This window comes from Spermophilus citellus, assembly GCF_964194105.1.
Source record: "Spermophilus citellus genome assembly, chromosome: 11".
In the NCBI taxonomy this organism is placed as follows: domain Eukaryota; kingdom Metazoa; phylum Chordata; class Mammalia; order Rodentia; family Sciuridae; genus Spermophilus; species Spermophilus citellus.
The window spans coordinates 103,436,600-103,461,510 of NC_138192.1; the positions used below are offsets into that span (position 1 = coordinate 103,436,600).

The following is a 24,911-nucleotide window of genomic DNA, read 5'->3' on the forward strand; positions in this document are numbered from 1 at the left end:
TAAATAATTGTAATACTACATAGAAGAGTTATAATATTAATATTTTGCTATAGGGCTAATGGCTTTCACAATGTATCTGACAAATGCTTTTTTTTTTAATATATTTATTTTTTAGTTTCCGGTGGACACAACATCTTTGTATGTGGTGCTGAGGATTGAACCCTGGCCGCACTTGAGCCACATCCCCAGCCCTGACAAGTGCTTTATAAATTTGAAGTTGAACTACTCAACTAACCTTAATGAGTACTCTAACCATAACAATCATATTCAGTTTTCAAAATACTATTAGTTATTATTTAGGTAACATTTTATTTGAAGTGTTTCATTATAATCATCTATGTTTGCATTACCCACCAGCAGCACTCCATGTCTATCAAGGGCATGAAATGGTTAAGGTACCCACTGCTAATCACATGATCGAGTAATAGCTAGAGCTTAACTGTTTTATGATATATAATACACATAATTATGAATTTTAATACACAACCAGCTCATCATATTCTCCTGCAGCCCCCATCTACAGTTGCTAAGATCAGTAAACATTAGTAGGGATCTATAAAGAACATTGCTAATGCTATCAAGACAGAAAAAAACACAATTTATATGTTAAAGATAAGTACAAATTCTGTTACTGAAAAATTGAGTCCAAATGTCATTCTCTTGAATCTGGGCTGGTCTCAAGGATTTGATTGAGCAAGAGAATACAGAAGTAACTTCCAAAGCTGGTCCCAGAAGCCTTACTATTTCCACTCAGGTTATCTTGAAACACACTCTTTATAAGCACTTGACCTGCCATAAATCTGAATACCCAGGGGTCTAGCTCCACTCAGAGAGGCTATGACACTCTGTGAAGAGCAGAATTCCACCCTACTCTACCTCCTTGAAGGCATCTTAGGCCTTATACACCTCCCAGCTGAGGCCCCACACACCAAGGAGCAGAGATGAATCTAACCCACAGAGCTAAAATGATCAAAACAAAAGATTGTTTTAAGTCACTAAATTTTGAGGTAGTTTGTTCAGAAGCAACAGATAACTAGAATTATATAAAGATTCCAAATACTCGTCTAGAGATAAATCATTTAATCAATATCTCTTTCTGGGGTGGGGTGATTCAGTTATAGAGAAGCACTGTCAAATAACAGACCTGAATTGAGGAGCTTAGGTCCAAGATAATGATGTTTTTTTTTTTCTTATTCTTTTTTTTTTTTTTTTTTTGCTTTTTTTGCTTTTTTTGGTACTAGGGATTGAACCCAGGGGCACTTAACCACTGAGCCACATCCCCAGTCCTTTTTTTAATATTTTATATTTTGTTTAGCGACAATGTCTTGCTGAGGTGCATAGAGCCTTGCAGCTGGGACACAGGCATGTGCCACCATGCCCAGCCCAAGATGCTTTTGATGATGATTATCATTAAAAAAAAAAGAAAGAAAAAAAGAAATAAACTAGAAAATAAGAAAGAAGTAAGGGAAGTTTTGTACAGATTAAATGATAGTTTGATATTAAGCTTCTATATGAGTGCTTGGTTTTGTTGTAAAGTGAAATTAGGCAAAAGGAGAATACCAGTCAGACTGCTGTCACTGGTTACATGACAGTTCCTTACCCTCTTTAGGAGATCATGTACCCATGATGAGAGCTATGGGCTCTTTCTCCCTTTAAAAAAAAAAAAAGTGCACAAAACACTCCACACAGCTCAGTGGATTTTTAGCCCTCAGAGTCTATGGCCCTTAGGTTTAGAACCTGTTTCAGACAATAATGGTCCACAAATCCACCAGAAGATAATAGGATTGTTAAAACTATAAAAATATTTTTACTCAAATTTTTAAAAAAATTAATTTATCAATGGAGAACCCAGCAATTTAAGTTTTATGTGGATCTAATGTCCACTTATTTTAACCTGAAATTATTATTCTATTTCATTATCTTAGCACCAAACAATAAAATTCTGGGTTGCCTCAGAAAATAAAAAAATTTTTGGTGGTGCTAGGCAAGAGTCTACCACATCATTCTAAGGTTGTCTTCTAGGAACAGTGGTTGTTATCTTACTCTTCATATTACACAGTAGTAATATGGACATTTTTGCTCTCAAAAGATTCTTGAAGGTATGGATTCATTTTCATATCTTGTTAAATCTTTAGAACCCAACACTGAATTTGTACTGGGCCCTAATTATTAATGATGCTAGTCAATCAGCCTGGAGCAAGACTCCTCAAACATTTTGGTCTCTGAAACCCACAAAACTATTGTTTTTTTAAAAAAGATTTATTGACATTTATGATATTAAACAATGAAACTGAGAAATGTTTAAAATATTTATTAATTCATTATAAAATAAGAATAAACCCATTATTTAACAAATAACATTTTATTAATAATATTTTCCAAAACAAAATTAGTGAGAAAAGTAGCACTTTCACATTTTTGCAAATCTCTGTAACGTCTGGCTCAATAGAAAACAGCTGGATATTCTACGTGCTTCCATATTTCAATCTGTTGTGATATCACAAGTCAAGTTAGTTTCTAGAAAGCTTCACTAACACCCATGAAAGAATAAGAATAAACAAACACACACTGTCTTAATATTAATATGAAAATAGTTTTAGCCTCACAGATCCTATGAAAACAATCTCTTTGCATCCTATGTCCTCTATTTCTTTCTTCACAGCCTTTTTAAATTATCTGACTTCAAACTGGAGCAAAAATAATTCTACAATTTATTTTTTCTGCATATTATTCTTTATCAGGCTATCATAAATTTCAACATGCCTTCTAGCTACTTCTGAGCATCAAAATGAAACAGCATTTATAGCTGTTCTTCCTTCCCTGGTTACCAAGTAAACAACTGTCTAGAGAGGTACTTATAATACCATTTCCATACTAACTTGGGAATTAACCTAGATTATCACTAAGTAAATCCACCCAAAACTAATCTAGATTATGGTTAAGCTTTAAATACAGAAGTGTACATTTTTTGCAATAGTACAAATCAACAAAAACCTCACTTGATTTCACCATGTGGTACAAAACTGGGTTAAAAACCAAAGGAATAAGTGTGTAAATTTTTAAAGTTCAAGTACATTTTGGCGTTAAATATAAGTTTTCTGAATAATTATCACAAAACAAGTAAAAGGTCAAAAATACTTTTAAAACTCAAAGTCTTCTGAGCAAAACATTACGAGGACCAGATCAAAACTCTGAATTAAAAACTAGCCATAAACATAGTTAACTAGAACAGGTTGAGGAAAAACAACTTTAGGCAAAATCAATCACTGCTGACTGAATGCAAATCCCAAGCAAAGTCTTGAGAACAACGTTGAGCTGAAGCACTTTGCCATTAACAGGCAGGGTTTTGCAAATGTTCTGGAACTGCTCTACAAGCACAAAGTTTTCCTATCGTTTTCCTCAAAAGTATCAATATTCTGCAGGTTAATGCTCAGATAAAAAGCTTTTGGTTGCTCCAACAGTTCTGTTCTACTGTTTTGTTTCTTGGTTATTCTTAGTGCTCTCTTACAAGTGGAGAGTCGATGAACCAATCCCGAGTAAGAAATTGGAAAGTACAGAAAAGAGGCGACAGCTCTGCACCCCCACATGGAAAAAGGACTCCGAGGCGAGCAGCGTCGGCTGGGCCCTAGAAGCAACCCGAACGCAAAGCAGCCCTTTCCAGGTTCCCCGCAATATTAGACAACGTCTCCCTCGCCGCCCCGCGCCCTCCGGGACCAAGAATCTGAAAGTAGAGTCCAGCCGCTTTTCAGGGCCACAGAGCCTCCCAGTCAGGGATTTCTCGCCCGTTACATAACTGGGGCCTAAGGCCCCGTTTCTGCGATCAGTCCTCTGGAGCGAGATGGACAGGTTCCCCAGGGATCCTCTCAGGGAGGTAGAAGCAGGGCTCTGCACCTGGTCGACCCGGGAGAAAGAAGGGGGACGACTTGAGGGAGGCCGCGACCAGAAGTACTGGGGCACAGGGGGTGAAGAGCGAGACAGAAGAGGGGCGGGGCGGCTCCGGGAGCACCGAGACAGGCCGGGGCGTCTCCGGCCAGAGCCCGCTCCCCTCCCTCGCCCACTCAATCCCCACTGGCCGACCCTCCCCAAGTCCGCGCTCCCCTCCCCCGCGCCTCCATCCCCAGCCCCAGCCGAGCGGCAGGCGGACCTGCAGGGTAAGGCCCCGGCCGCCACCGCCGGATGGCTTCCATCCCAGTACCTGATCAGACATGGTGACGGTGGCTTCACCCGGGGATCTCCGCACAGCAGCGGCCTCGGGTAAGTAGAACCTGGCTCCGGGGTTTACAAATCCGTCTCCCTTCCCCACAGCACAACACCGCGGTTGCAGGGACTTCCGCTACGCCTCACGTCACTTCCGCTACGCGCAGGGAGGAGGAATGGGGAACAGAGGAAAAGGGAGGCGGGAAAACGAGTGGGGGAGCAGTCGGAAGGCGGGAGATCCCCAGAAGCCGCTTTGCTGTTGTCGCACAAGTGAACTGGAGTCTTATCACCGCCTCGGAGGACCACGCCTTAAGCTTTAGACCTGAGCCCATCTCCGTGGAGAAAAGGTCCCGGCTCCCGGTCTCATGTTTGGAGCCATACTGACAACCCAGATTCCTCCCCCTCCAACACCTTGCGCGTTCCTGAATTCTGAGCCAAGATACTTCTTTTGTCTCCTCCCAGTGTTGCTCGTCGACCCTCCCTAAAAGTGTGGAATTGAATGCCAGTCCTTATTTCTAGACCTACTATTTTTGGTTATCCTCTCGCTCCCACAACTTCCGCATCCCTGCTAAATGACCTTGATTGAAACAACTAAAAACGACTGCTTGAACACAATCTTGATGGCTACTGATGAAAGTTCTAAACTCAAGGGGGGAGGAGCTAATTCCAACCCTTGAATTGGTGCTTTGAGTTAAAGAATGAACCTTTTAAGATTTCTTAGGAATACAATGGCCCAACTGGCAAGAGCATGGATGATAAGGATATAAATAAATGAAATAGAATAGAAAATGAGTGGGGGGAATCAATGAACCCTCACATTTACATCAATTTGAATACGAAAACAATGCAAAAGCCAAAGAACAGTCTTCAATAATTAGTACTGGGACAACTGGACATGCACATGCAAAGAATGAAATTGGATATACAAAGTTAACTTAAAATGTATCAAAAGTATATATGTAATTGTCGGGTGGGATAATCCTTACCTGTTCCTCCTTTAGAGGGCAGACAGAACATGATGATTGAAGTTCAAATGGTAAGTGATTAGCATCTCTGCTTAATTATGACCTGCAACACCCTGATTGCCCCTGATTCTAAAAAAAAAAGAAGAATGTATATGCAAGAATTAAAACCAAAAAGTTCTTAAGAAAAACCAGACACAAATCTTCATGACTTAGGTTAGATGATGGCGTTTTAGAATACCAAAATAACAAGAAACCAAAGAAAAACTGAAAAATTGGACTTGATGAAAATTATAACTTTTATCTTTATCATTCAAAATACAAACTAAAGAATGGGAGAAAATACCTGCAAGTAAAACATTTGATAAGGGTAAATTTATATTTATAATAATACAGAACTATTATCACTCAAACAATAAGACAATCCAATGTAAAAACAAATAGCAAACTGGAATATCCAGTGAGGATATACAAATGGACATGAAAAAACGCTCAATATCATTAGTTCCCAGAGAAATGCAAATTAAAATGACAAAGAGATACCACTTTATACCCACTAGGATAACCATTATCAAAAATAATTAACAAATATTGACAAGGATATGAGAAATTGCAATACTCATTCACTAATAATGGGAATATAAAATGCGCTGGGAAACAGGCTAACCAGTTCCTCAAACTGTAAAATGTAAAGTAACCATATAACAGCAAATCTCTTTTTTTTTTTTTTTTTTTTGCTTGTTCATTTCTTTCTTGTTTGTTTAGGTTTGGTTTTTGTTTTTTCCTTTTAAAATTTAGCAATTCTCCTAGGTATGTAAGGAGGAGAATTGAAAATATATATCCATAAAAAAAAACATACACAAATGTTCATAGCAACATTGTTCATACTAGCTAAAAAGTGGACACAATCCAACTGTCCAGCAACTGATAAATGGTTAAACAAACTGATATAGTCATACAAGGGAACATTGGACTATAAAAAGAAATAAAGTACACATACTTGCTACCATGTGATGAACCTTGAAGTCATTGTGCTAATTAAAAGAAGGTAGTTAGTTATGATGTAGGATTTCATTCATATAATATGCAGAATAGGTAAATCTATAGACAAAAGGTAAATTAGGGGCAGGAGATGTAGCTCAGTGGTAAGTACTTGCCCAGCAGAGTGAGTCCCTGAATTCAATCCCCAGTACTAAAAAAAAAAAAAAAAAAAAAAAAAATTAGAGGACTCAGTGACAGCATCAATGTATTACTAGGGGCTGGGAGATTAGGAAGGAAATAGGGATGACTGCTGATGGGTACAAGGTCTCTTTTAGGAGTACTGAAAATATTCTAAAATTGTGATAATTGCACAACTCTATGATTATATTTTAAAAATCAACACTTTAAAGAGATGAACAAGGGCTGGGGTTGTGGTTCAGTGGTAGAGTGCTCTCCTAGCATGCATGAGGCACTGGATTCAATCCTCAGCACCACCTAAATATGAAATAAAGATATTGTGTCCAACCAAAAATAAAAAATAAATATTAAAAAAAAATTAACAATATATATAAAAACTATACACACACATACACACACAATGGCCCCCACAGAGCTGTTAATGACTTATAAAGTGTATTAAGAAAACCTGTAGAATACACACATCCACGCAGGATGTTCAGAAAAAATCTAAGACAAAAAATGGCATATAAGTTGAAATTCAAAGGGTAAGTTGAAATAAGCTATAAGCTAGAGCAGCAGTGCTTCAACATTTTGACCCAAGGACTCCTTTAAACTTTGAGGGGGGGTGGGGTGGGGGGGTGGGGGGTGTTGTTTGTCTTTTGTTTTGTTTTGTTTTAGTAGTACTGAGGATTGGAATCACAGATGCTCTACCACTGAGTTTCATCCCCAGCCCTTTTCATTTTTATTGTAGGCTCTTGCCTCAAACTTGCAATCTTCCTGCCTCAACCTTCTGAGTTGCTAAGATTACAGGATGTGCCACCATGCCCAGCTAAACTTTTAACAATTACTGAAGACATCAAAGAGTTTTTGCTTATGTGTGTTCTATCAATATTTATCATATTAGAAATTAAAACTGAAAAAAGTTTTAAATCTTTATTAATCCATTGGGGGGGAAAAACCCTTTATATGTTAGCATATATAGCTTTTTTTTTTAATGAAAAAGGACCATGTTTTCTAAAAACATAAAAACGAAAAAAACTAGTCAAAAAAATTTTTTTTTCATTTTTGACTCCCATTCTTTCAGTGACTTACAATAGGTAGAGAGGGCAGAAGAAATACTACGTATAGGAGGCCCATGAAAATCGCCTTTGTAGGGATTGGGGTTGTTGCTCAGTGGTACAGCACTTGCCTAGCAATTGTGAGGCACTGGATTGGATTCTCAGCCCCTCATATAAATAAATGAATAAAATAAAGGTCCAGGGGCTGATGATGTGGCTCAAGCGGTAGCGCAATCGCCTGGCATGCGTGTGGCCCTGGTTCAATCCTCAGCACCACATACAAACAAAGATGTTGGGTCCACCGAAAACTAAAAAATAAATATTTTAAAAACTCTCTCTCTCTCTCTCTCTCTCTCTCTCTCTCTCTCTCTCTTTTTAAAAAAAAAAGGTCCATCAACAACTAAAAACTATATTTTAAAAAATTGCCTTTGTAGGTTTTCAAATCAAGCAAACCTCTGAGATTCAGATGAATGTCCTTGGAAGTTTCTATCTTTCTTCCTCAATCCTCACCTTGAAAATTACTGTCATATTAAACCAGTTATTACTGGACATTTGTTACATTCCGCAAATGTATTACAGCAATAAGAGCGTGGTTTGAATTTAAGATTTCAGAGGTGGAGCAATTCTTGGTGATAATAAGGACTAGGGGTGTGGCCTTGGAAGTGAGTCACTAAAGTGTCCCAAGAAATAAAGAGATAGACGAATAAGAGGGAGTTAGATAGGTTATGTAGAAATTGATGTCATCCTAGATGAGAGCAGATCTTGAGAATATAGGAAAGTCAGTGAGCTAATGAATGAATTTGGTAGATCACAATAAAGGGGAAGGACAGGTTTTTTGTTTGTTCTGTGATACTGAGGACTGAAGCCAGAACCTCATACATGGCTAGGCAAGTGTTCTATCTCAGAGCTATAGCCCCAGCTGTGAGGATAGCCTTAGGCCTGAGCCTAAGCAACTCCATTTTAAAAATTCCAGTTAGAAACCTACAGTCTCACTAAGCACACCCACAGAGCACTGCAGTATGGCCTCAAACAAGTTACTTCCCCTCACCCTGATAAACAGGGTGAAGCCCCTGGCAGGCTGTCCTCGAATGATAAGAGAAAAAGGATAGAAGATCAGAGACCACCAGACCAGATGTTTCTGACCCCAAGGCAAATGATGTCACTGAGAAATCCAGTGGTAGCTGATAAGGATTGAAACAGGGGTCAAAAGCCCCAGAATTTAGTATAAATAATAGAGCAAATGAACAGGGATTCAGCCAGCCGAAACAAGGATGCACTCCAGCTGGAGAGCCTGATGAGGATCTGACATCCCATCACTTGTCATATCGTTTTCTGATCTGCATGATCCTCACCACTCTCAAACTCTACCGCCTGTCTGGACCTTGGTGAGAGCCGGAACTTCTCCCTACAACCCTCTCCTCAACTGGTCATCCACTTCACACCAGGAAAATGCCTGCCTTGGTTCCGGACCTGGTCACCTCGGTCTGAGTGAGTGTGCATCTGCTGGACACAAAACCTAAGGCTTAAGACTTTTGATCTGACATTTGAACTTAGCATGCAGATGGAATGTCTTTCATTAGCCTATCATGATTGTGTTTTGCTTTGCTTAGAATAAATCTAGAATTGTTTGCTGTGAATTAATTAATCTAGAATTGTTTGCTATGAATTGATTATCTCTTTTGCAGTGCCTAGCATTAAGGATTGTCATTTTCTTGATTAAGAACCTATAGAATGAAATTGTATTGAGTAATTTGAGTGAATAAAGCATTGAAAAGGTCAGAAGCGCGTGGACATTCTTTATTTCTCCCCTCAACTGCATATGTTGCAATTTTACCCCCTCGAGACACTAGCCCTTTTTATTTTATCATGAGACAGGTCTCACTAAATTGCCCAGGCTGGCCTCAAACTTGTGATCCTTCTACCTCAGCTGCCCAAATTGCTGGGATTACAAGCAAAGGACAGTTTCTAAACAAAAATGGTGGCCAAAGTAGTACTGGAGAGAATTAGAAACATGAAATACTTGGACCAATCTTCTAATTTCTCCAATAAGGTTACTGGACAAATTAAAATTAAACATTACCTGGATATCTATTATGCACACATAATCTAGCCATGCTCTGGCACCCTTTATCTCTTCTTCCCTTCTCCAAAAAAGAATCACAAGTCTCTCCCACACCCGTCTGGTACCATGGGTGAAGTAGCATTCCACAGTTGTGTTATCTAACAGACAAATCAGATCAGAATAAACTCCTCAGTTTAGCAGTAAACAACCTTTTCAACATAGGAAGGAGTTAAACCCTGTTTGTGGGAACCACTGGTAATCTGAGAGCATTTTTTTATTATTTTTTTTAGTTGTAATTGGACACAATACCTTTATTTTATTTATTTTTATGTGGTGCTGAGGATGGAACTCAGTGCCTTGCACGCGCTAGGTAAGTGCTCTACCTCTGAGCCAATACCCCAGCCCCCTAAGAATATTTTTTAAGAACTTAAAAAGACAAAAATAAGAAAGGAGAAAAATGATACCGAGTTGCTCATATTAGTGAGACAGGAATTTAGAATAAAGGAAACACCCACAAGCATAGTTGTAAGTCTTGAGCAATATGCCCTTGTAAAATAAGGGAAATATGTAAGCACAGCGAAATTGTGTAGCTCCACCCTGGACCCACCTCCAATCCCGCCCCTGATACAGCCCTTCTATAAATATTGGAACCCCCTCAGCCAGCCCAAGTCAGGGCTGCTTCTCAATCTCAAGACAGCCTGAATTCTCCCTTAAAAGTTTTTTATTCTTCCTAAATAAACCTCTGTCCATTCCTTTGTCTTTTCCATCACATATACCAAGAACCCCACTGATCCTGAGTCCCCCTTCTCCCCTGAGAACTCCTTGGACCCTTCTCTGGAAACATCTCTTTTCCTGTGACTTTAGGAAGAGGTAATACCACCAGTTTATGCATCCAGTACCATTCAAAAGCAAAGTAACAAAAAACATAAGCATTTCCCATCCCTTGTCAAATCATTCAATTGTCTTAGAAAAATTTCAACTATCTCTGTTTTTCTAATAATTTCTCTATTGTTGTTATTATCAATAACTTGGAAAAAGAAGCATTTTCTATAAAACTTCAAATACAATTAACATGTCATCTTTATTGGGGATGAGTTTGGAAGATTTAACCTAAAGACAAAATCACAGTCATGCTGACTTACCAAGGCTGATCTTGAACATGCCATCCTCCTACCTCAGCCACTGAAACTAACTTGTTGTCTTCTATGAATAGAACTGTACAAAAAATTAGAAACTGACTCACACTACAACCTTCACACTCATTTTCTCACTTGGGTCAGAAAAGTCAGAAGGTAGAAAAGAAGGTTTGTTTTTTTAAAAAAAAATTGGGTCAAAAGAGAAAAGATGTAAAATGTAAAATGAAAAATTTGACTTCTTACTGTGATTCACTTCCACTTGATTTTTAGAGCCAAAATACAACTTGGATACTCTTTGAAATGGTGATTTTTTAACCTAACCTATTTGTTTCTGATTTCAAAATTATAAGCCATGCTCATTTCCACAGATTCTTAAACAAATTTTGTTATAGTGATTAAACTAAAAGTTAATTTTTAAAGATCAGGAGGAAAATAACCCATTCATATGAAAAGATGAACTTATCAAAGGGAAATATCAATCTAAGAATGGTGGTGCATGGCCTATAATACCAGATACATAGGAGGGATTGCTGAGTTTGAGACAAGCCTGGGCAACTTAATGAGACCCTGATAAAATAAAAAGGGGCAGACTGAGGGGTGATGGGGGTGGGGAGTGGCTCAGTTATAGAGGGTTTGCCTAGCATGTGTTCAACCCCCAGTACTGCCCCCCAGAAAGGGGAGAGAGAGAGATTAAATAGAAGTATCACCAAACAAATGTTTTAACTAAATCACTGTATCTCATAAAACTTGCTCTACAAAGTTGGAACATAAGGGCTGGGGATGTGGCTCAAGCAGTAGCGCGCTGGCCTGGCATGCGTGCGGCCCGGGTTTGATCCTCAGCACCACATACCAACAAAGATGTGTCCGTGGAGAACTAAAAATAAATAAATAAATATTAAAAAAAAAACAAAGTTGGAACATAAGATAGTCATATAGCTTGTTTTTCCTCTGAAATAAAAATATTTAAACTTCTAATTGTGTATGAAATCAGTGATCTATTAGTGAGAAATTATTTAGGGGACAGTAATTTGATTATATATCCCTAATTGACATATTCTAGGCATAAAAAGAGTGCAAATCTAAAACTAGTTCAATATTAATAATGTCAGTATTATTATTCTGAAACTATTGTATATCAATTATGAATAATGTAAATTTTATATTTTATTTATTTATTTATTTGAACCAGGGATTGAACTCCGGGGCACACAACCACTGAGTCACAGTCACATCCCCAGCCCTGTTTTATATTTTATTCAGAAACAGGGTCTCACTGAGTTGCTTAGCTCCTTGCTTTTGCTAAAGCTGGCTTTTAACTCATGATCCTCCTGCTTCAACCTCTCTACCAACTGGAATTAGTTACAGGAGTGCATCACCACACCTAGCATATCTCTATCTTTTGAATGTCTGTAGGATCAATAGGATGCCCCCTATTTAATTCCTGATATTGCTTGTTTGTACCTTCTCTTTCTTGAACAGCATCATCAGGTGGGTATTGTTAGTTTTTGTTTGGTAGTAGAAATTTAATATTGAGATAATTGATTTTTAAGTTTGTTTTATTCTAATATGTACATATTTTTTTAATGAATTAAATTTTTTCTAATTGTTGATGGACCTTTATTTTATTTATTCATGTGTGGTGCTGAGAGTCAAACCCAGTCCTCAAACATGCTAAGCAAGTGCTCTGCCACTGAGCCACAACCCTAGGCCCTCTAATATGTACATATTTTTAAGGCGAAGAATTTTATTCTGCATAGTTTTGACTTCCTCTCAAAAACCTTCAGAGGAACCCAGGGATGCTTATCACTGAGCAATATCCCAACCCATTTTTATGTTTTATTTTGAGAAAGGGTCTCACTGATTGCTGAGGCTGGCTTTGAACTCAGGATCCTCCTATCTCAGTCTCCTGAGATTACAGGCATGCGTCACCATGCCCCACTGGGTATTGGTTTTATTAGTGATTAAAAAAAAAGACAAGTTTGGCTTGCTTTCTTTACTTATTTTAAATGCTTCATGTGGGCTGGGGTTGTGGCTCAAGCGGTAGCTGGTATGCGTGTGGCCCGGGTTCGATCCTCAGCACCACATACCAACAAAGATGTTGTGTCCGCCGAGAACTAAAAAATAAATATTAAAAAAAAAATTCTCTCTCTCCTCTCTCACTCTCTATTTTAAAAAAATTTAAAAAATAAATGCTTCATGCATGCTTGATAAGCTTGCAATCTACCACTAAACTGCACCTCTAGCTTAGCTTTGGATTTCTTGATCTTCTATATTATAGGTTTTTACTATTTTATTTCTGCTTTTATCTTGTTTTCTTCTTTCTGTTTTCTCTGGGTTTGATTGGTTTTTCTTTTCATAGCTTCTTGATATTAATATTGAGATAATTGATTTTTAACTTTTTTCTTTTCTTTTTTTTTTCTTTTTTTTAGAGAGAGAGAGAGAGAGAGAGAGAGAGGAAGGAGAGAGAGAATTTTTAATATTTATTTTTAGTTCTCGGCAGACACAACATCTTTGTTGGTATGTGGTGCTGAGGATCGAACCCGGGCCGCATGCATGCCAGGCAAGCGCGCTATCGCTTGAGCCACATCCCCAGCCCTGTTCTTTTCTTTCTTTCTTTTTTTAAAAAAAAAAAAAAAAACTGAAATTTTAATTATAATCATTTCTAATTCTCTATTTTTATGGTGACCCATATGATCCATAAACAACTTTTAAACCCATTTTTTTTTTAAAGAGAGTGATAGAGGGAGAGAGAGAGAGAGAATTTTTAATATTTATTTTTTAGTTCTCGGCGGACACAACATCATTGTTTGTATGTGGTGCTGAGGATCGAACCCGGCGGGCCGCACGCATGCCAGAGGCGAGCGCTACCACTTGAGCCACATCCCCAGCCCCCTGTCCTTTTCTATATGTACATATTTTTAAGGCTAAGAATTTTAATTTGCACAGTTTTAGCTTCTTTTCAAAAAAAAAAAAAAAAAACCTTGACCTGTTGTACTAATATTTTCTTTATTATTTAAGTAAAAATATTTCCAAAATACTACAATTTCTTGTGACTCTTGGAGTATTTACAAGTTTATCCCTAATTTTCAACATATATAGTATTTTTTATTTATTTGTTATTAATGTCTAATTTAATTTCACTGTGATCAAAGAACATCTCTATGATTTGAAATTTGTTGAAAATTGCTTTGTGCTAGGTATGGTGGTGCATACCTGTAATCCCAGCAACTCAGGAGGCAGGAAGATCTCAAGTTCAAAGCCAGTCTCAACAATTTATCAAGGCTCTCTCTCATAATTAAAAAATAAAAAGGGGTGGGGATGTGGCTCAGTGGTTAAGTGCCCCTGAGTTCAATCCCTGGTACCAAAAAACAAACAAAAACTTGCATTAAGTTCTAGTATACGGTCAACTTTGGCGGCTCAGTTATTTTGTGCCCAGCCAGACTGTGGCAGAGGTTAGAAGTACAACCAACATGGCACAAGTTCTTTTTTAAAATTTTTTTTTTTGAGTTGTTGATAGACCTTTATTTATTTTACGTGGTGCTGAGAATCGAACCCAGTGCCTCACACATGTCAGACAAGTGCGGTACCAAAAAGTAAGAACTTGGTTTTGGTTGCATTACTTTAGGGCAGGACAATATGTTTATCTCTCTCTCTCCTTATAAATCCTCTAGGATTCAATCATGGAGACTCCACCCTTATTACCCTATCTAGTTTAATCACTTCCCAAAGACCCCAGCTCTAAACACCATAGTGGGATTAAGTTTCCACCCTCAATACCATTAACATCAAGACTTTAGGGATTAAACTCCTGCATGAGTTTGGGAGAACAACTATATTCAAAACATAGACTGGGTTTCTCTCTACTCTGGGCTCATTTTCCCCCAAATCTTCATTGCCTTGGTAAGTATCAGATGCCTTAATACTAGTATCTTCCATTATTTCTTTTCTTTGTACTAGGAATTGAACCCAGGGGTGCTTAAGCACTGAGCAACATCCCCATCCTTTTTAAAATATTTTATTTAGAGACGGATCTTGCTAAGTTGCTTAGGGCCTCCCTAAGTTGCTGAGGCTGGTTTTGAACTTTCAATCCTCCTGCCTCAGCCTCCAGAGCTGCTGATATTACAGGGATGCTCCACAGCACCCAGCTCCATTCTCTCTTTCTGTTCACTTTTTCTAATGAGTTTTAATAGGACAGTTAGTCCAAAACAATATAGTCTCCCACTGCAATAAGCAGAATTTCCTAGGAAACCTCAGTTCTTGAAAGAGCTATACTGATTCAAAGAAACCATAATTCCAGATTGAAAAAGTCTTCAACTAGGGAGTTTAAAAAAAAAAAAAAGGAAGAAAAAAGAAACAAAATTTCAGCCCCTACCTTTTTCTGAGCAGAAAGTACCTAAGTTGAGCAAACCTCCCAAAAGATATGTTCTACAACATTCTCTTCAAGGAGACTAACAAAAAAGGAAAACCTCCCAGATGGCAGCAGCAAGAATACTTAGAGAATGATAGACAAAGGAATCTTTCTTCTGGGCAATAATTAAGGCCTAAACAAGACCATATTCCACACATTAAAGATAAAGAATCTTTGGAGCAGTGACTGCTATTGATTCCCATATTCCTTTCCAAATAAGTACTTCATTGTACTTGCTCCATCCCTGTTCCACCATTGTGTGCTGAATGTATGGTGCAAATATCTTGCCTCTTTTAGCTCATATGTCTATAGATCAAGAGAACAACATCCAAGCATACCAACAAGATTGTCCCATAGTTCCCTGATGCAGAGACTACTGTGCATTACCCAGAGATCCTTGCTTTTTAATTTGATGCTATACCTGAATGGCACTTTAGGTTTATCTCCCTAGGAGGATAGTAAGCATATCTCACCTGCAGGAAGGAGAATAAACAAAGTGTCTATCACCAGAAGGGCAGATGGTGGCATTTATGAGTACTGCTTACAAAACAATATATGCTCTTGTTATGATTTAGATCTGAGGTGTCCCCCAAAAGCTCATGTATGAGACAAAAAAAAAAAAAAAAGTTCAGAGGTGAAAAGTTTGGATTGTGAGAGCTTTAACCTAGTCAGTGCATTAATCCTCTGATAGCGAATAACTGGGTGATAACAGTCAACAGGTAGGGTGTGACTAGAGGAGTTGGGTCATTGGGGGCATGACTTTGAGGTATATATTTTGACCTCTCTCTGCTTTCTGATTGCCACGTCCTGAGTTGCTTTCTTCCTCCACACCCTTCTGCCATGATGTTCTGCCTCATCTTGGGCCCAGAGCAATGGAGTCTGCCATCTATGAACTGAGGCTTCTGAAGTCCTTAGTGCCAAATAAACTTTTCCTTCTCTAAAATTGTTCTTGTCAGGTCTTTTAGTAACAGTAATAAAAAAGCTGACTAAAACAGCTCTCAACCTTCAAGGACTACATTTCCTGGATCCCCTATGCTTCACTGAGGGCATGTGGCAAGTAATACCCAAGGAGTTGTAACTAATGTTATTTCAGAAGAACATGTAATTGACAGTGTGAGAGTCTCTGAAACTGTTTTCCTCTGGTGCAGAGTTCCACACCTTTGGAGGTGGTGGCTGTGCCATTAATCTAGGAGCCTGAGTGACTAAGATGAGCACAGTACCCTTCTCATGCCAACATATAATAGACACATAGTGTGAAAAAGAAATCTGAAACCATTATTGTTTTAATCCACTGAAAATTTAGGACATGATTTGGCCTTTTCTAACTAATGCAGTCTTAATGAAATCATAAGCACTTCCTCTGCACCAACATTATAAACAATAATTATCCACTTAACCTACATTGATACAGAAAAGTGCCACTTGTGTAATTCTCTGAAAGAAAAAGATTTGTTTTAGTAAATAAAAGGGCAAATGAAAACTACAATAAAATACTATGTCATACTCACTATTATGGATAATAAAATATGGAAAATAACAAATATGGTGAGGAAGTACAGAAATTATAACCCTCATACATATTTAATAGGAATGTAAAATGAGGCAGCAGTTGTAGAAACCAGTGTGGTAGTTTCTGAAAAAGTTAAGCATAGAATTAACACATGACTCAACGATTCCACTCCTGGGTGTATAATCTAATGAAGTGAAAACAAATTTCTAAAAATGCCAGAAGGTGGAAATGATTCCAATATTCATCAATGGATGCATGAATATTCCATGGTATAGCCATACAATTATTCAGCCATAACAAAGGAAGTAAGTTCTGATACATGCTATGACATTGAAGAATACTGGAAACATGTGTTAGGCAGTTTTTCATTGCTATGGTCAAAATAACTGAGAGGAGGAAAAACTTACTTTGGGATCATGGTTTCAGAGTTTCAGTCCATTGTAGGCCATCTCCATTCCTCTGGGCCTGAGGTGAAGCAGAACATCACAGGAGAAGGGCAAGGCAGAGGAAAGCTACTGGGTTCATGAAACCAGGAAGCAGAGCAGGAACAAGATGACATCCCCAAGGGCATGATCCAGGTTACCCACTTCCCCTATCCATACCACACCTACCTACTATTACCCCTAATAATCAATTCCAATTATTAATTCAAGTCAATTAATCCACTGATGAGGTTACAGCTTTTAAAAAAAATTTTTTTAGTTGTAGGTGGAAACAATCTCTTTATTTATTTATTTATTATTATTATTTTTTAATGTGGTGCTGAGGATGGAACTCAGTGCCTCATGCATGCAAGGCAAGTGCTCAATCACTGAGCTACAACCCCAGCCTCTGTTATAGCTTTTATAATCTAATCATTTCAACTCTGAACATTGCTACATTGTTTAACATGAGCTTTTCAGGAGACATCTCATATTCAAACCTTAACAGTTACCCTAAATGAAAGAAGCCAGGCACAAAAGTATGTATATTGTATGATTCCTATTTATTTATTTTTGTGATACTGAGGAATTAAACTCAGGGGCACACTATCACTGAGCTACATTCTCCATTCATTTTTATTTTTTCATTTTTTTAATATTTACTTTTTTAGTGGTAGTTGGACACAATATCTTTATTTTATTTATTTATTTTTATGTGGTGCTGAGGCTGAGGTCGAACCCAGGACCTCTCATGTGCGAGGCCAGCAGTCTACTGCTGAGCCACAACCATAGCCCCTCCTTTTTATTTTTTTATTTTGAGACCGGGTCTTACTAAGTTGTCAAGACTGAACTGGAGCTTGCAGTCCTCCTGCCTTAACCTCCTGAGTAGCTGGGATTACAGATGGGCACCATGGTGCCTGGCATGTGATTCCTTTTATATGAACTACATCGAATAGACAAATCCATAGAAACTAAAACAGATTAGTGTTTCCGGGGATAGAAGGAGTGGAGAATTGAGAATAATTAGTTACTGGATACAGAGCTGAGGTAAAGGAAATATTCTTAAACTGGAAAGAAGTGGTAGTTGCACAGAATAATAAACATACCAGCAAAGATGTTGTGTCCGCCGAGAACTAAAAAATAAATATTAAAAATAAAATTCTCTTCTCTCTCTCTCTCTCTCTCTCTCTCTAAAAAAATAAAATAAATAAACATACCATATATCAATGAACTGTATACTTTAAAATGGCTAGCCATATGGTATGTGAATTTCATCTCAATAAAAAATTAAAGACTGTACATAAATTCCAAATATATCATTTTAATCCAAAAAGCTACATAGAGAAGTTTTTTAAAATATTTTTTTTAGTTGTAGATGGATACAATACCTTTATTTATTTATTTTATTTTTATGAGGATTGAACCCAGGGCCTCATACATGCCAGGAGAGTGCTTTACCACTGAACCACAATCCCAGCCCCTACATAGGGGAGTTTTTTATATTAGAAAAAATAGAAATAATTTTTTAGTCTGGATTTTCCTGATTTATCTTCAATTCACAAGTTCTCTCCTCAGTTGTTTTCCATCCATGTAATTCTTAATATGAATTATAGGCATGTTACACATAATATTATAGTTAATGATTGAACACAGACATGACATTGTATGAAGCTGAGAAATTCCTGCTGCCTAGTGATGGGATAGCTGCCTGTGTTGGTCAGCTTTCCATTACTGTTTAAAAAAAAAAAAAGCTAGGGATATAGCTCGGTTGGTAGAGTGCTTGCCTTGTATGTATAAAGCCCTGGGTTCAATCCCCAGCACCACACACCCACACACACAAATACCTAAGATAGTCAATATAGAAAGAGAAAATTTTGCAGTGGTGTACACCTATAATCCCAGGGACTTGGGAGGCTGAAGCACGAGGGTTGCAAGTTTGAGAGAAGTCTCAGCAACATAGTGAGACCCTTACTGATTTAGCAAGACCCTGTCTCAAATAAAAAATATAAAAGGGGGGCTGGGGATGTGGCTCAAGCGGTATCGCGCTCGCCTGGCATGCGTGCGGCCCGGGTTCGATCCTCAGCACCACATACAAACAAAGATGTTGTGTCCGCCAATAACTAATAAATAAATAAATATCTTAAAAAAATATACAAAAGGATTGGGAATGTAGCCCAGTGGTAAATCACTCCATCCCATCCCTCAAAAAAGAGGAAATTCTTATTTTGGCTCAGTTTGGAGATTTTATTCATGTTCAGTTGGCTCCATTGATTTTGGGCCTGTGATGAGGTAGTACATCATGGTTGGGAATGTGTGGTGAAGGAAGAAGCTTCCCTTCTAGGAAACTTCTGTCCCACAATTCCCTTCTAGGACACAGCCCCAATGACCTAACTTCCTCTCACAAAGCTCAGCCTCTTAAAGGTTCCACCAGTTCTCAATTCCCAACAGTGCCACAGGCTAGGGAACAAGCCTTTAACACAAAGGTCTTTGGGGACACTTATCCAAACACAGCATAGGGTCTAGAAGCAGTCAGCATTTCCCACCTTCAAACCTCTAATTTTTTTATTTTATTTCCTTCTATTTATACTTATAAATCCATGACTTCTTTTCTGATTGCATCTATTCATTTTAATATCTTGCCAAATACTGTTAAAAATAATCATGTTAAGTTTCTATTTTTCTATTCCCTTTCCCCAGGATTGCTGACTCAGTAGACACATGGTCTGCTGCTCAAGTAACCTCAGGCAACAACTTTGCCAAGTGTTCTACCACTGCATCTCTGGGCATACCTGCTGAGAGCCACAGCCAAGTCGGAATGGCCCCTGGCATTTTGCCAGAAGTAATGGTTGAGAGCCATTAAGATGATGATAATTAAGTTAAGCTGTGTATAATTGCTGTGACTGGATGATGCTGGACTGAAACAGGCTGTGTATTCAATTGTACATTAGACCCCTGCTGTCCGCCTCAGGCACCCGCTTCTTTGGAGATCTCCAGGGGATTCCTGAGGAGTTGGTTGGTGAAGTTCAGGTGGAGGGAGTTCCAGTTGGTGTGTGGTGTTCCTGGGAGGGCCGCGTGGGTGGCATGTGCGGGAGTTTGGGCAATAAAGGAGTTCCTGTTTGAACCTACAAGTGCCTCATGGCGGCTCGGTTATTTTGTGCCCAGTCAGACTGCGGCACATACCATCTTTCATCTACTGATATCAAATTCATTGTAGTTTACCATGACCTGCTAAGTTAATGGTGTATGTTTAGTTATGGTTTGTTTTTGTATTTTTAAAATTTACTTCAAGCCATTAATAAAACCAAGGAAAGCCTCTACCTTTATCAAGCCTACATTTTAGAGAATTTTTCTAACTCTTCATATGATTTTATTTTAGGAAGATAATGTTTGTCTTAAAATGCACCCAGGGTTTTTTTTTTTAATAAGATACAGGAAGACATACAAACACTGTCACAAAGGAAGAAGTTTTTATACTAGCAGTTTCCTAGATGTTGGAGGCATAGCACATTGCCGCAGTCTGGCTGGGCACAAAATAACCGAGCCACCACAAAAGCCTTGTAGATTCCAACAGCAACTCTTTATTCCCGAACTCTCACCGGCACTCTACATGCACTTTCTGGGAAAAATACACTCCCTCCCCCGGACTCTGCGTACCAATACTCTCAGAACCCCACGAGAACTCAACAGAAACTCTAAAGGAGCGGGCGCCTGAGGCAGCAGATTATGCCCTAATCCTGGAGCCGCCCTATTCCCAGCAGGATCCACCCTAAACCTGGAGCCGCCCTATTCCAGCAGGATCCACCCTAAACCCGGAGCCACCCTAATCCCTGAGCAGGGTCACCTTTCAAACCAAAATGCCATGCGTCATTTCTACTTGGCTATGGCTCTCAGCAGCACATGATGCAGAGTCACTTATATTAGGTTAAGAGACAAAGTGAGATGAAAGCTTGGGTAAAAGATTTTATTGTGGTTTTCTCTACAGGGTTAGCAAGCTGAGCATGTTTAAGATTGGACAGTCTGAATAAATCAGAGACCTCTGAGCTACCAGAATCATCCCCAGTTGTCTGATACCTAGACATCGGCTGAATTAGAGTTGGATAATAATGTTCCAGACTGCAGGAGTAGTTGGTGTTATGGTTTCACTATTAGGTGTGCCCCCAAAATTGATGTATAAAATGATGCAAAAACATTTAGAGATGAAATTGTTGGGCTACAAAAGGTTTAATCTAATCAGTGCATTAATCCTCTGATAGAGATTAATTTGTTGGTGATTGTGGGCATGTAGGTTATGGCTGGACTAGGTAGGTCCCTGGGGTGTGACTTTGAGATATATATTTTATCTCTGCTTCCTGATCATCACACCCTGAGCCAATTTCCTCCACCACACCCTTTCACCACATTGTTCAGCCTTATCTCTAGCCCTGAGGAATGGAGCTGGCTGTCTATAGACTGAGACCTCTGAAACTGTGAGCCCCAAAATAAACTTTTCCTACACTAAAATTGTTCTTATTCAGTATCTGTTTTGGTTTGAGGCAAGGAAAAAACTGACTAAAACAATCGGTTTGCATATCAAAGTCATGCTCTCAGAGAAATCCTTTACCATCTCTATGAATTGGCTAACCCTGAAAGGAGCAGTCCCTCCCTGGGTTCTCAAGGTTCCAAGATGTCAAAGCATCATTAAATTTAAAAAAAATAAATAATTAGTACATCACTGTTCTCTTAGAATAGAAGACCATCTCATCCTACTACATTATCCCTGCCTTTTTTTTTTTAATACCAGGGATTGAACCCAGGGGTGCCTAACCACTGAGTCACATCCATAGCCTTTTATTTTTAATTTTTTAATATTTTTTTTTTAGTTGTATTGGACACAATACCTTTATTTCACTTATTTATTTTTATGTGGTGCTGAGGATCGAACCCAGTGTCTCGTACATGAGAGGCGAGTGCTCTACCGCTGAGCACAACCCTAACCCCTATTTTTTATTTTGAGATAGGGTCTTGATAAATTGCTTAGGGCCTTGCTAAGTTGCTGAGGCTGGCTTTGAACTTGTGTACTTCTTGCCTCAGCCTCCTGAGCTGCTGAGATTATAGTTGTGTACCACCTTGGCCCTTTACACAGATCACCCTTTTCTATTTAGCAAGACTCAAATCATAGGTCCTTTGGCCCATTTTCTAATTTCCAAATACACATAATTCAGATTAAAAAAAATCAAGACTTTGCCCACTTTTTTCTTCCTGTCCTCCTCTTCCTCTTCCTCCTTCTCCTTGCGGTCTCCTAAATTATTTTAAAGAAAACGCCAGACATCATTTCATCTCAGAACGCATTGTTTAAAAATGGATAGTGTTGTAAATTATCACATTTTTCTAGGTAACTAGAAATAAAATGATTCTTCTTTTTTAAAAGAATAATTAGTCAGGTATGGTGGCACATACCTGCAATCCTAGCAACTCAGGAGGTTGAGGCAAGAGGATCACACATTAGAGGCCAGCCTGGGCAACTTAGAGTGATCCTGACTCAAAAAACTTTAAAAAATGGGCTAGGGGTAAGACTCAGTGCTAGAGTGCTCCTGAGTTCAAAAATATTTTGAAAGGGGGCTGGGGATGTGGCTCAAGCGGTGGCGCGCTCGCCTGGCATGCGTGCGGCCCGGGTTCGATTCTCGGCACCACATACCAACAAAGATGTTCTGTCCGCCAATAACTAAAAAATAAATATTAAAATTCTCTCTCTCTCTTTCTCTCTCTCCCTCTTTCACTCTCTCTTTAAAAAAAATATTTTGAAAGAGATTATAAACTCCCTGAGGGCAAGGAATCTTTAAGGTATAGCAGAGATGGTAATGCCATCAGGGCTATACCATGATGTGACTAAGATAATTCAGAAACTCAGTTTTACCCATAGACCCAGATGTTGACTAGTTCAGAGGACATGGTTCAAGATCTTAAGAAACTGATGAAAGAATGTTACTATGTTTTAGGTGGTCAGATATAAGATCTTCTTGTGCTGCTTTGTAAGATTAAACAACACAGCTCACCCACATCCTCTGTGTTGTCTGGGTAGACTAACCTCCAGACTTTTACATCTGAATGTTGAAGAAACTTTTTAGCTAAAATAGGAACTAAATTGAAATAGATACCCTTGATTTACATAGAACCCACAGGGTAAAGTGAGAAAAAGATATTGAGATTCATACAAGGACTAGCTTGATGGTAGGAAGATTTCAGAAAATGCAGGACTGGAGAGAGAAATAATAGAGTCAAGTGAGGAAACCATCATGCATCCAGGGCGTGGTGCATGCCTATAATCCCAGCAGCCAGAGAGGCTGAGGCAGGAGGATTTCAAGTTCAAAGCCAGTCTCATCAATTTAGCAAGGACCTAAGCAACTTGGCAAGACCTGATCTCTAAGTAAAATATAAAAAAAATAAAAATAAAAAGGGCTTGGAATGTGGCTCAGTGATTAAGTACCCCTGGGTTCAATCCCCAGCACCAAAAGAGAGAGAGAGAGAGAGAGAGAGAGAGAGAGAGCGCGAGAGCGAGAGAGCGCGCGCGAGCGAGCCACAGTCTGGCTGGGCACAAATCATGAGCCACTGAAGCAGGAACAAACTTTATTTCTGAACTCCACCAGCACACTCCACACACACTCCCCGGGAACTCTCCCAAATCCCACGCGGCTCCTCCAGGAACCACCAACTGGACATATTCTTCCTCCGGCACTTCCCCAACCAATGGGAACTCTCTGGGAATCCCCACGAGAGCTCAAGCAAAACTCAACGGGAACTCCGCCAGAACTCAAAAGTCATCATCTTAATGGCTCGCTAGCGTCACCTCTCAACCACTACTTCTGGCAAAAATGCCATGCATCATCCCGACTCAGCTGTGGCCCTCAACAAGAGAGAGAGAGAGAGAGAAATGACCAGAAGTTTGATCATGTTTCTGTTCATCTTCCAACATGTGTTCTAATTGCCTCTGTTTCCTCCAAGCACCCATGGGCTCTGGAAGAAAGGAAAGGACTTCAGCCAAAAGAAAAAATGTCACAAGTGGCCAACACCTCTGAAAGAACAAGATACGAAGCACAAAAATTGCTTCCCTGGAAGCTGGAGAGGTATGTGCAAAATGATATAGATGATGATATAGATATGTGCAATGATGTGAGCATCACCTGTATTTATTAAAGTGGCAGCAGTTGACCAAGCAGAGGACTGGAGGGAGTACTAGCAGACAATAGAGCAAAGGTATCAAAGCTATAGGCAGTAGGTCAACAATTATATGATACAAGTGATCGCCATGTCCATCTTCTGAGTATTCCTAAAGGAAAGAGGGAGGGAGGTTGTGTAATGCTGGATTACTCAACTTTTCTGAGGAAAACGAGGGTAATAATAAGTATTCCTATTTCTTAGGTTTGTTGCCTAGGATTACATCATATAACAAACACTTGAAACAAATATATCAGTTGTTACATCAATAAAAACGTTAATTTATTAAAATGGTTACAGTGACTTACAGTCACTCTAATACAGGTCCTACTATTCTGGGAACATACCAGACACACAGCTACATCATGTCTGACTATGACATTCTTTTTGCCTGGAGAACTCTTTCTCTAAATACTTTCATGGCTAGCTCCTTATTTCCCTAAAGTCATTTACTCTAATGTCACTTTATCAAGTTCCTGATCATCTTGGAATACTTTATTTTCCTACCCTGCTTTATTTTCTCTGTAGCATATAGTTTCATCTAATATACTATATATTTTACTTTTGGTTTTCTGTTCCACTTCACTAGAATATAAATTCCATAAAGTATGGAGGCTTTTTAAATGTGTGTGTGTCCCCTCCTCACCAGCCACTGCTAGGTCTTTAGTGCCTGAAACAGAATAAGACAGTCAAATATCTGTTGAATATGCAAAAGATGTTCACTAACCAGAACATTCTCTACCTGATACTAGGCATAAGGGGGGGGGGGTCTGTGAGCATAATGATATCTTTTGTTATTCTCAG

At 38.8% G+C, this 24,911-nt stretch overlaps 1 protein-coding gene across 9 annotated transcripts in view; it reads right to left on the reverse strand.

Annotated features, from left to right (window-relative positions):
• SUMO1 (small ubiquitin like modifier 1) overlaps positions 1 to 24,911 on the reverse strand; it is a 94,246-nt gene that overhangs the window by 26,572 nt on the left and 42,763 nt on the right. For 5 of the 9 annotated variants that reach the window (XM_081261590.1, XM_081261596.1, XM_081261593.1 and 2 more), the window contains exon 1: positions 4,196 to 4,354. In XM_081261590.1, the coding sequence (XP_081117716.1) occupies positions 4,196 to 4,207 (12 nt within the window). In that variant the 5' untranslated portion in view covers positions 4,208 to 4,354. Of the gene's footprint in view, positions 1 to 4,195; positions 4,355 to 5,183; positions 5,292 to 16,901; positions 17,010 to 24,911 lie in introns of those variants that run through there. The other 4 variants (XR_014018040.1, XM_081261595.1, XM_081261592.1 and 1 more) reach the window with 1 other exon arrangement.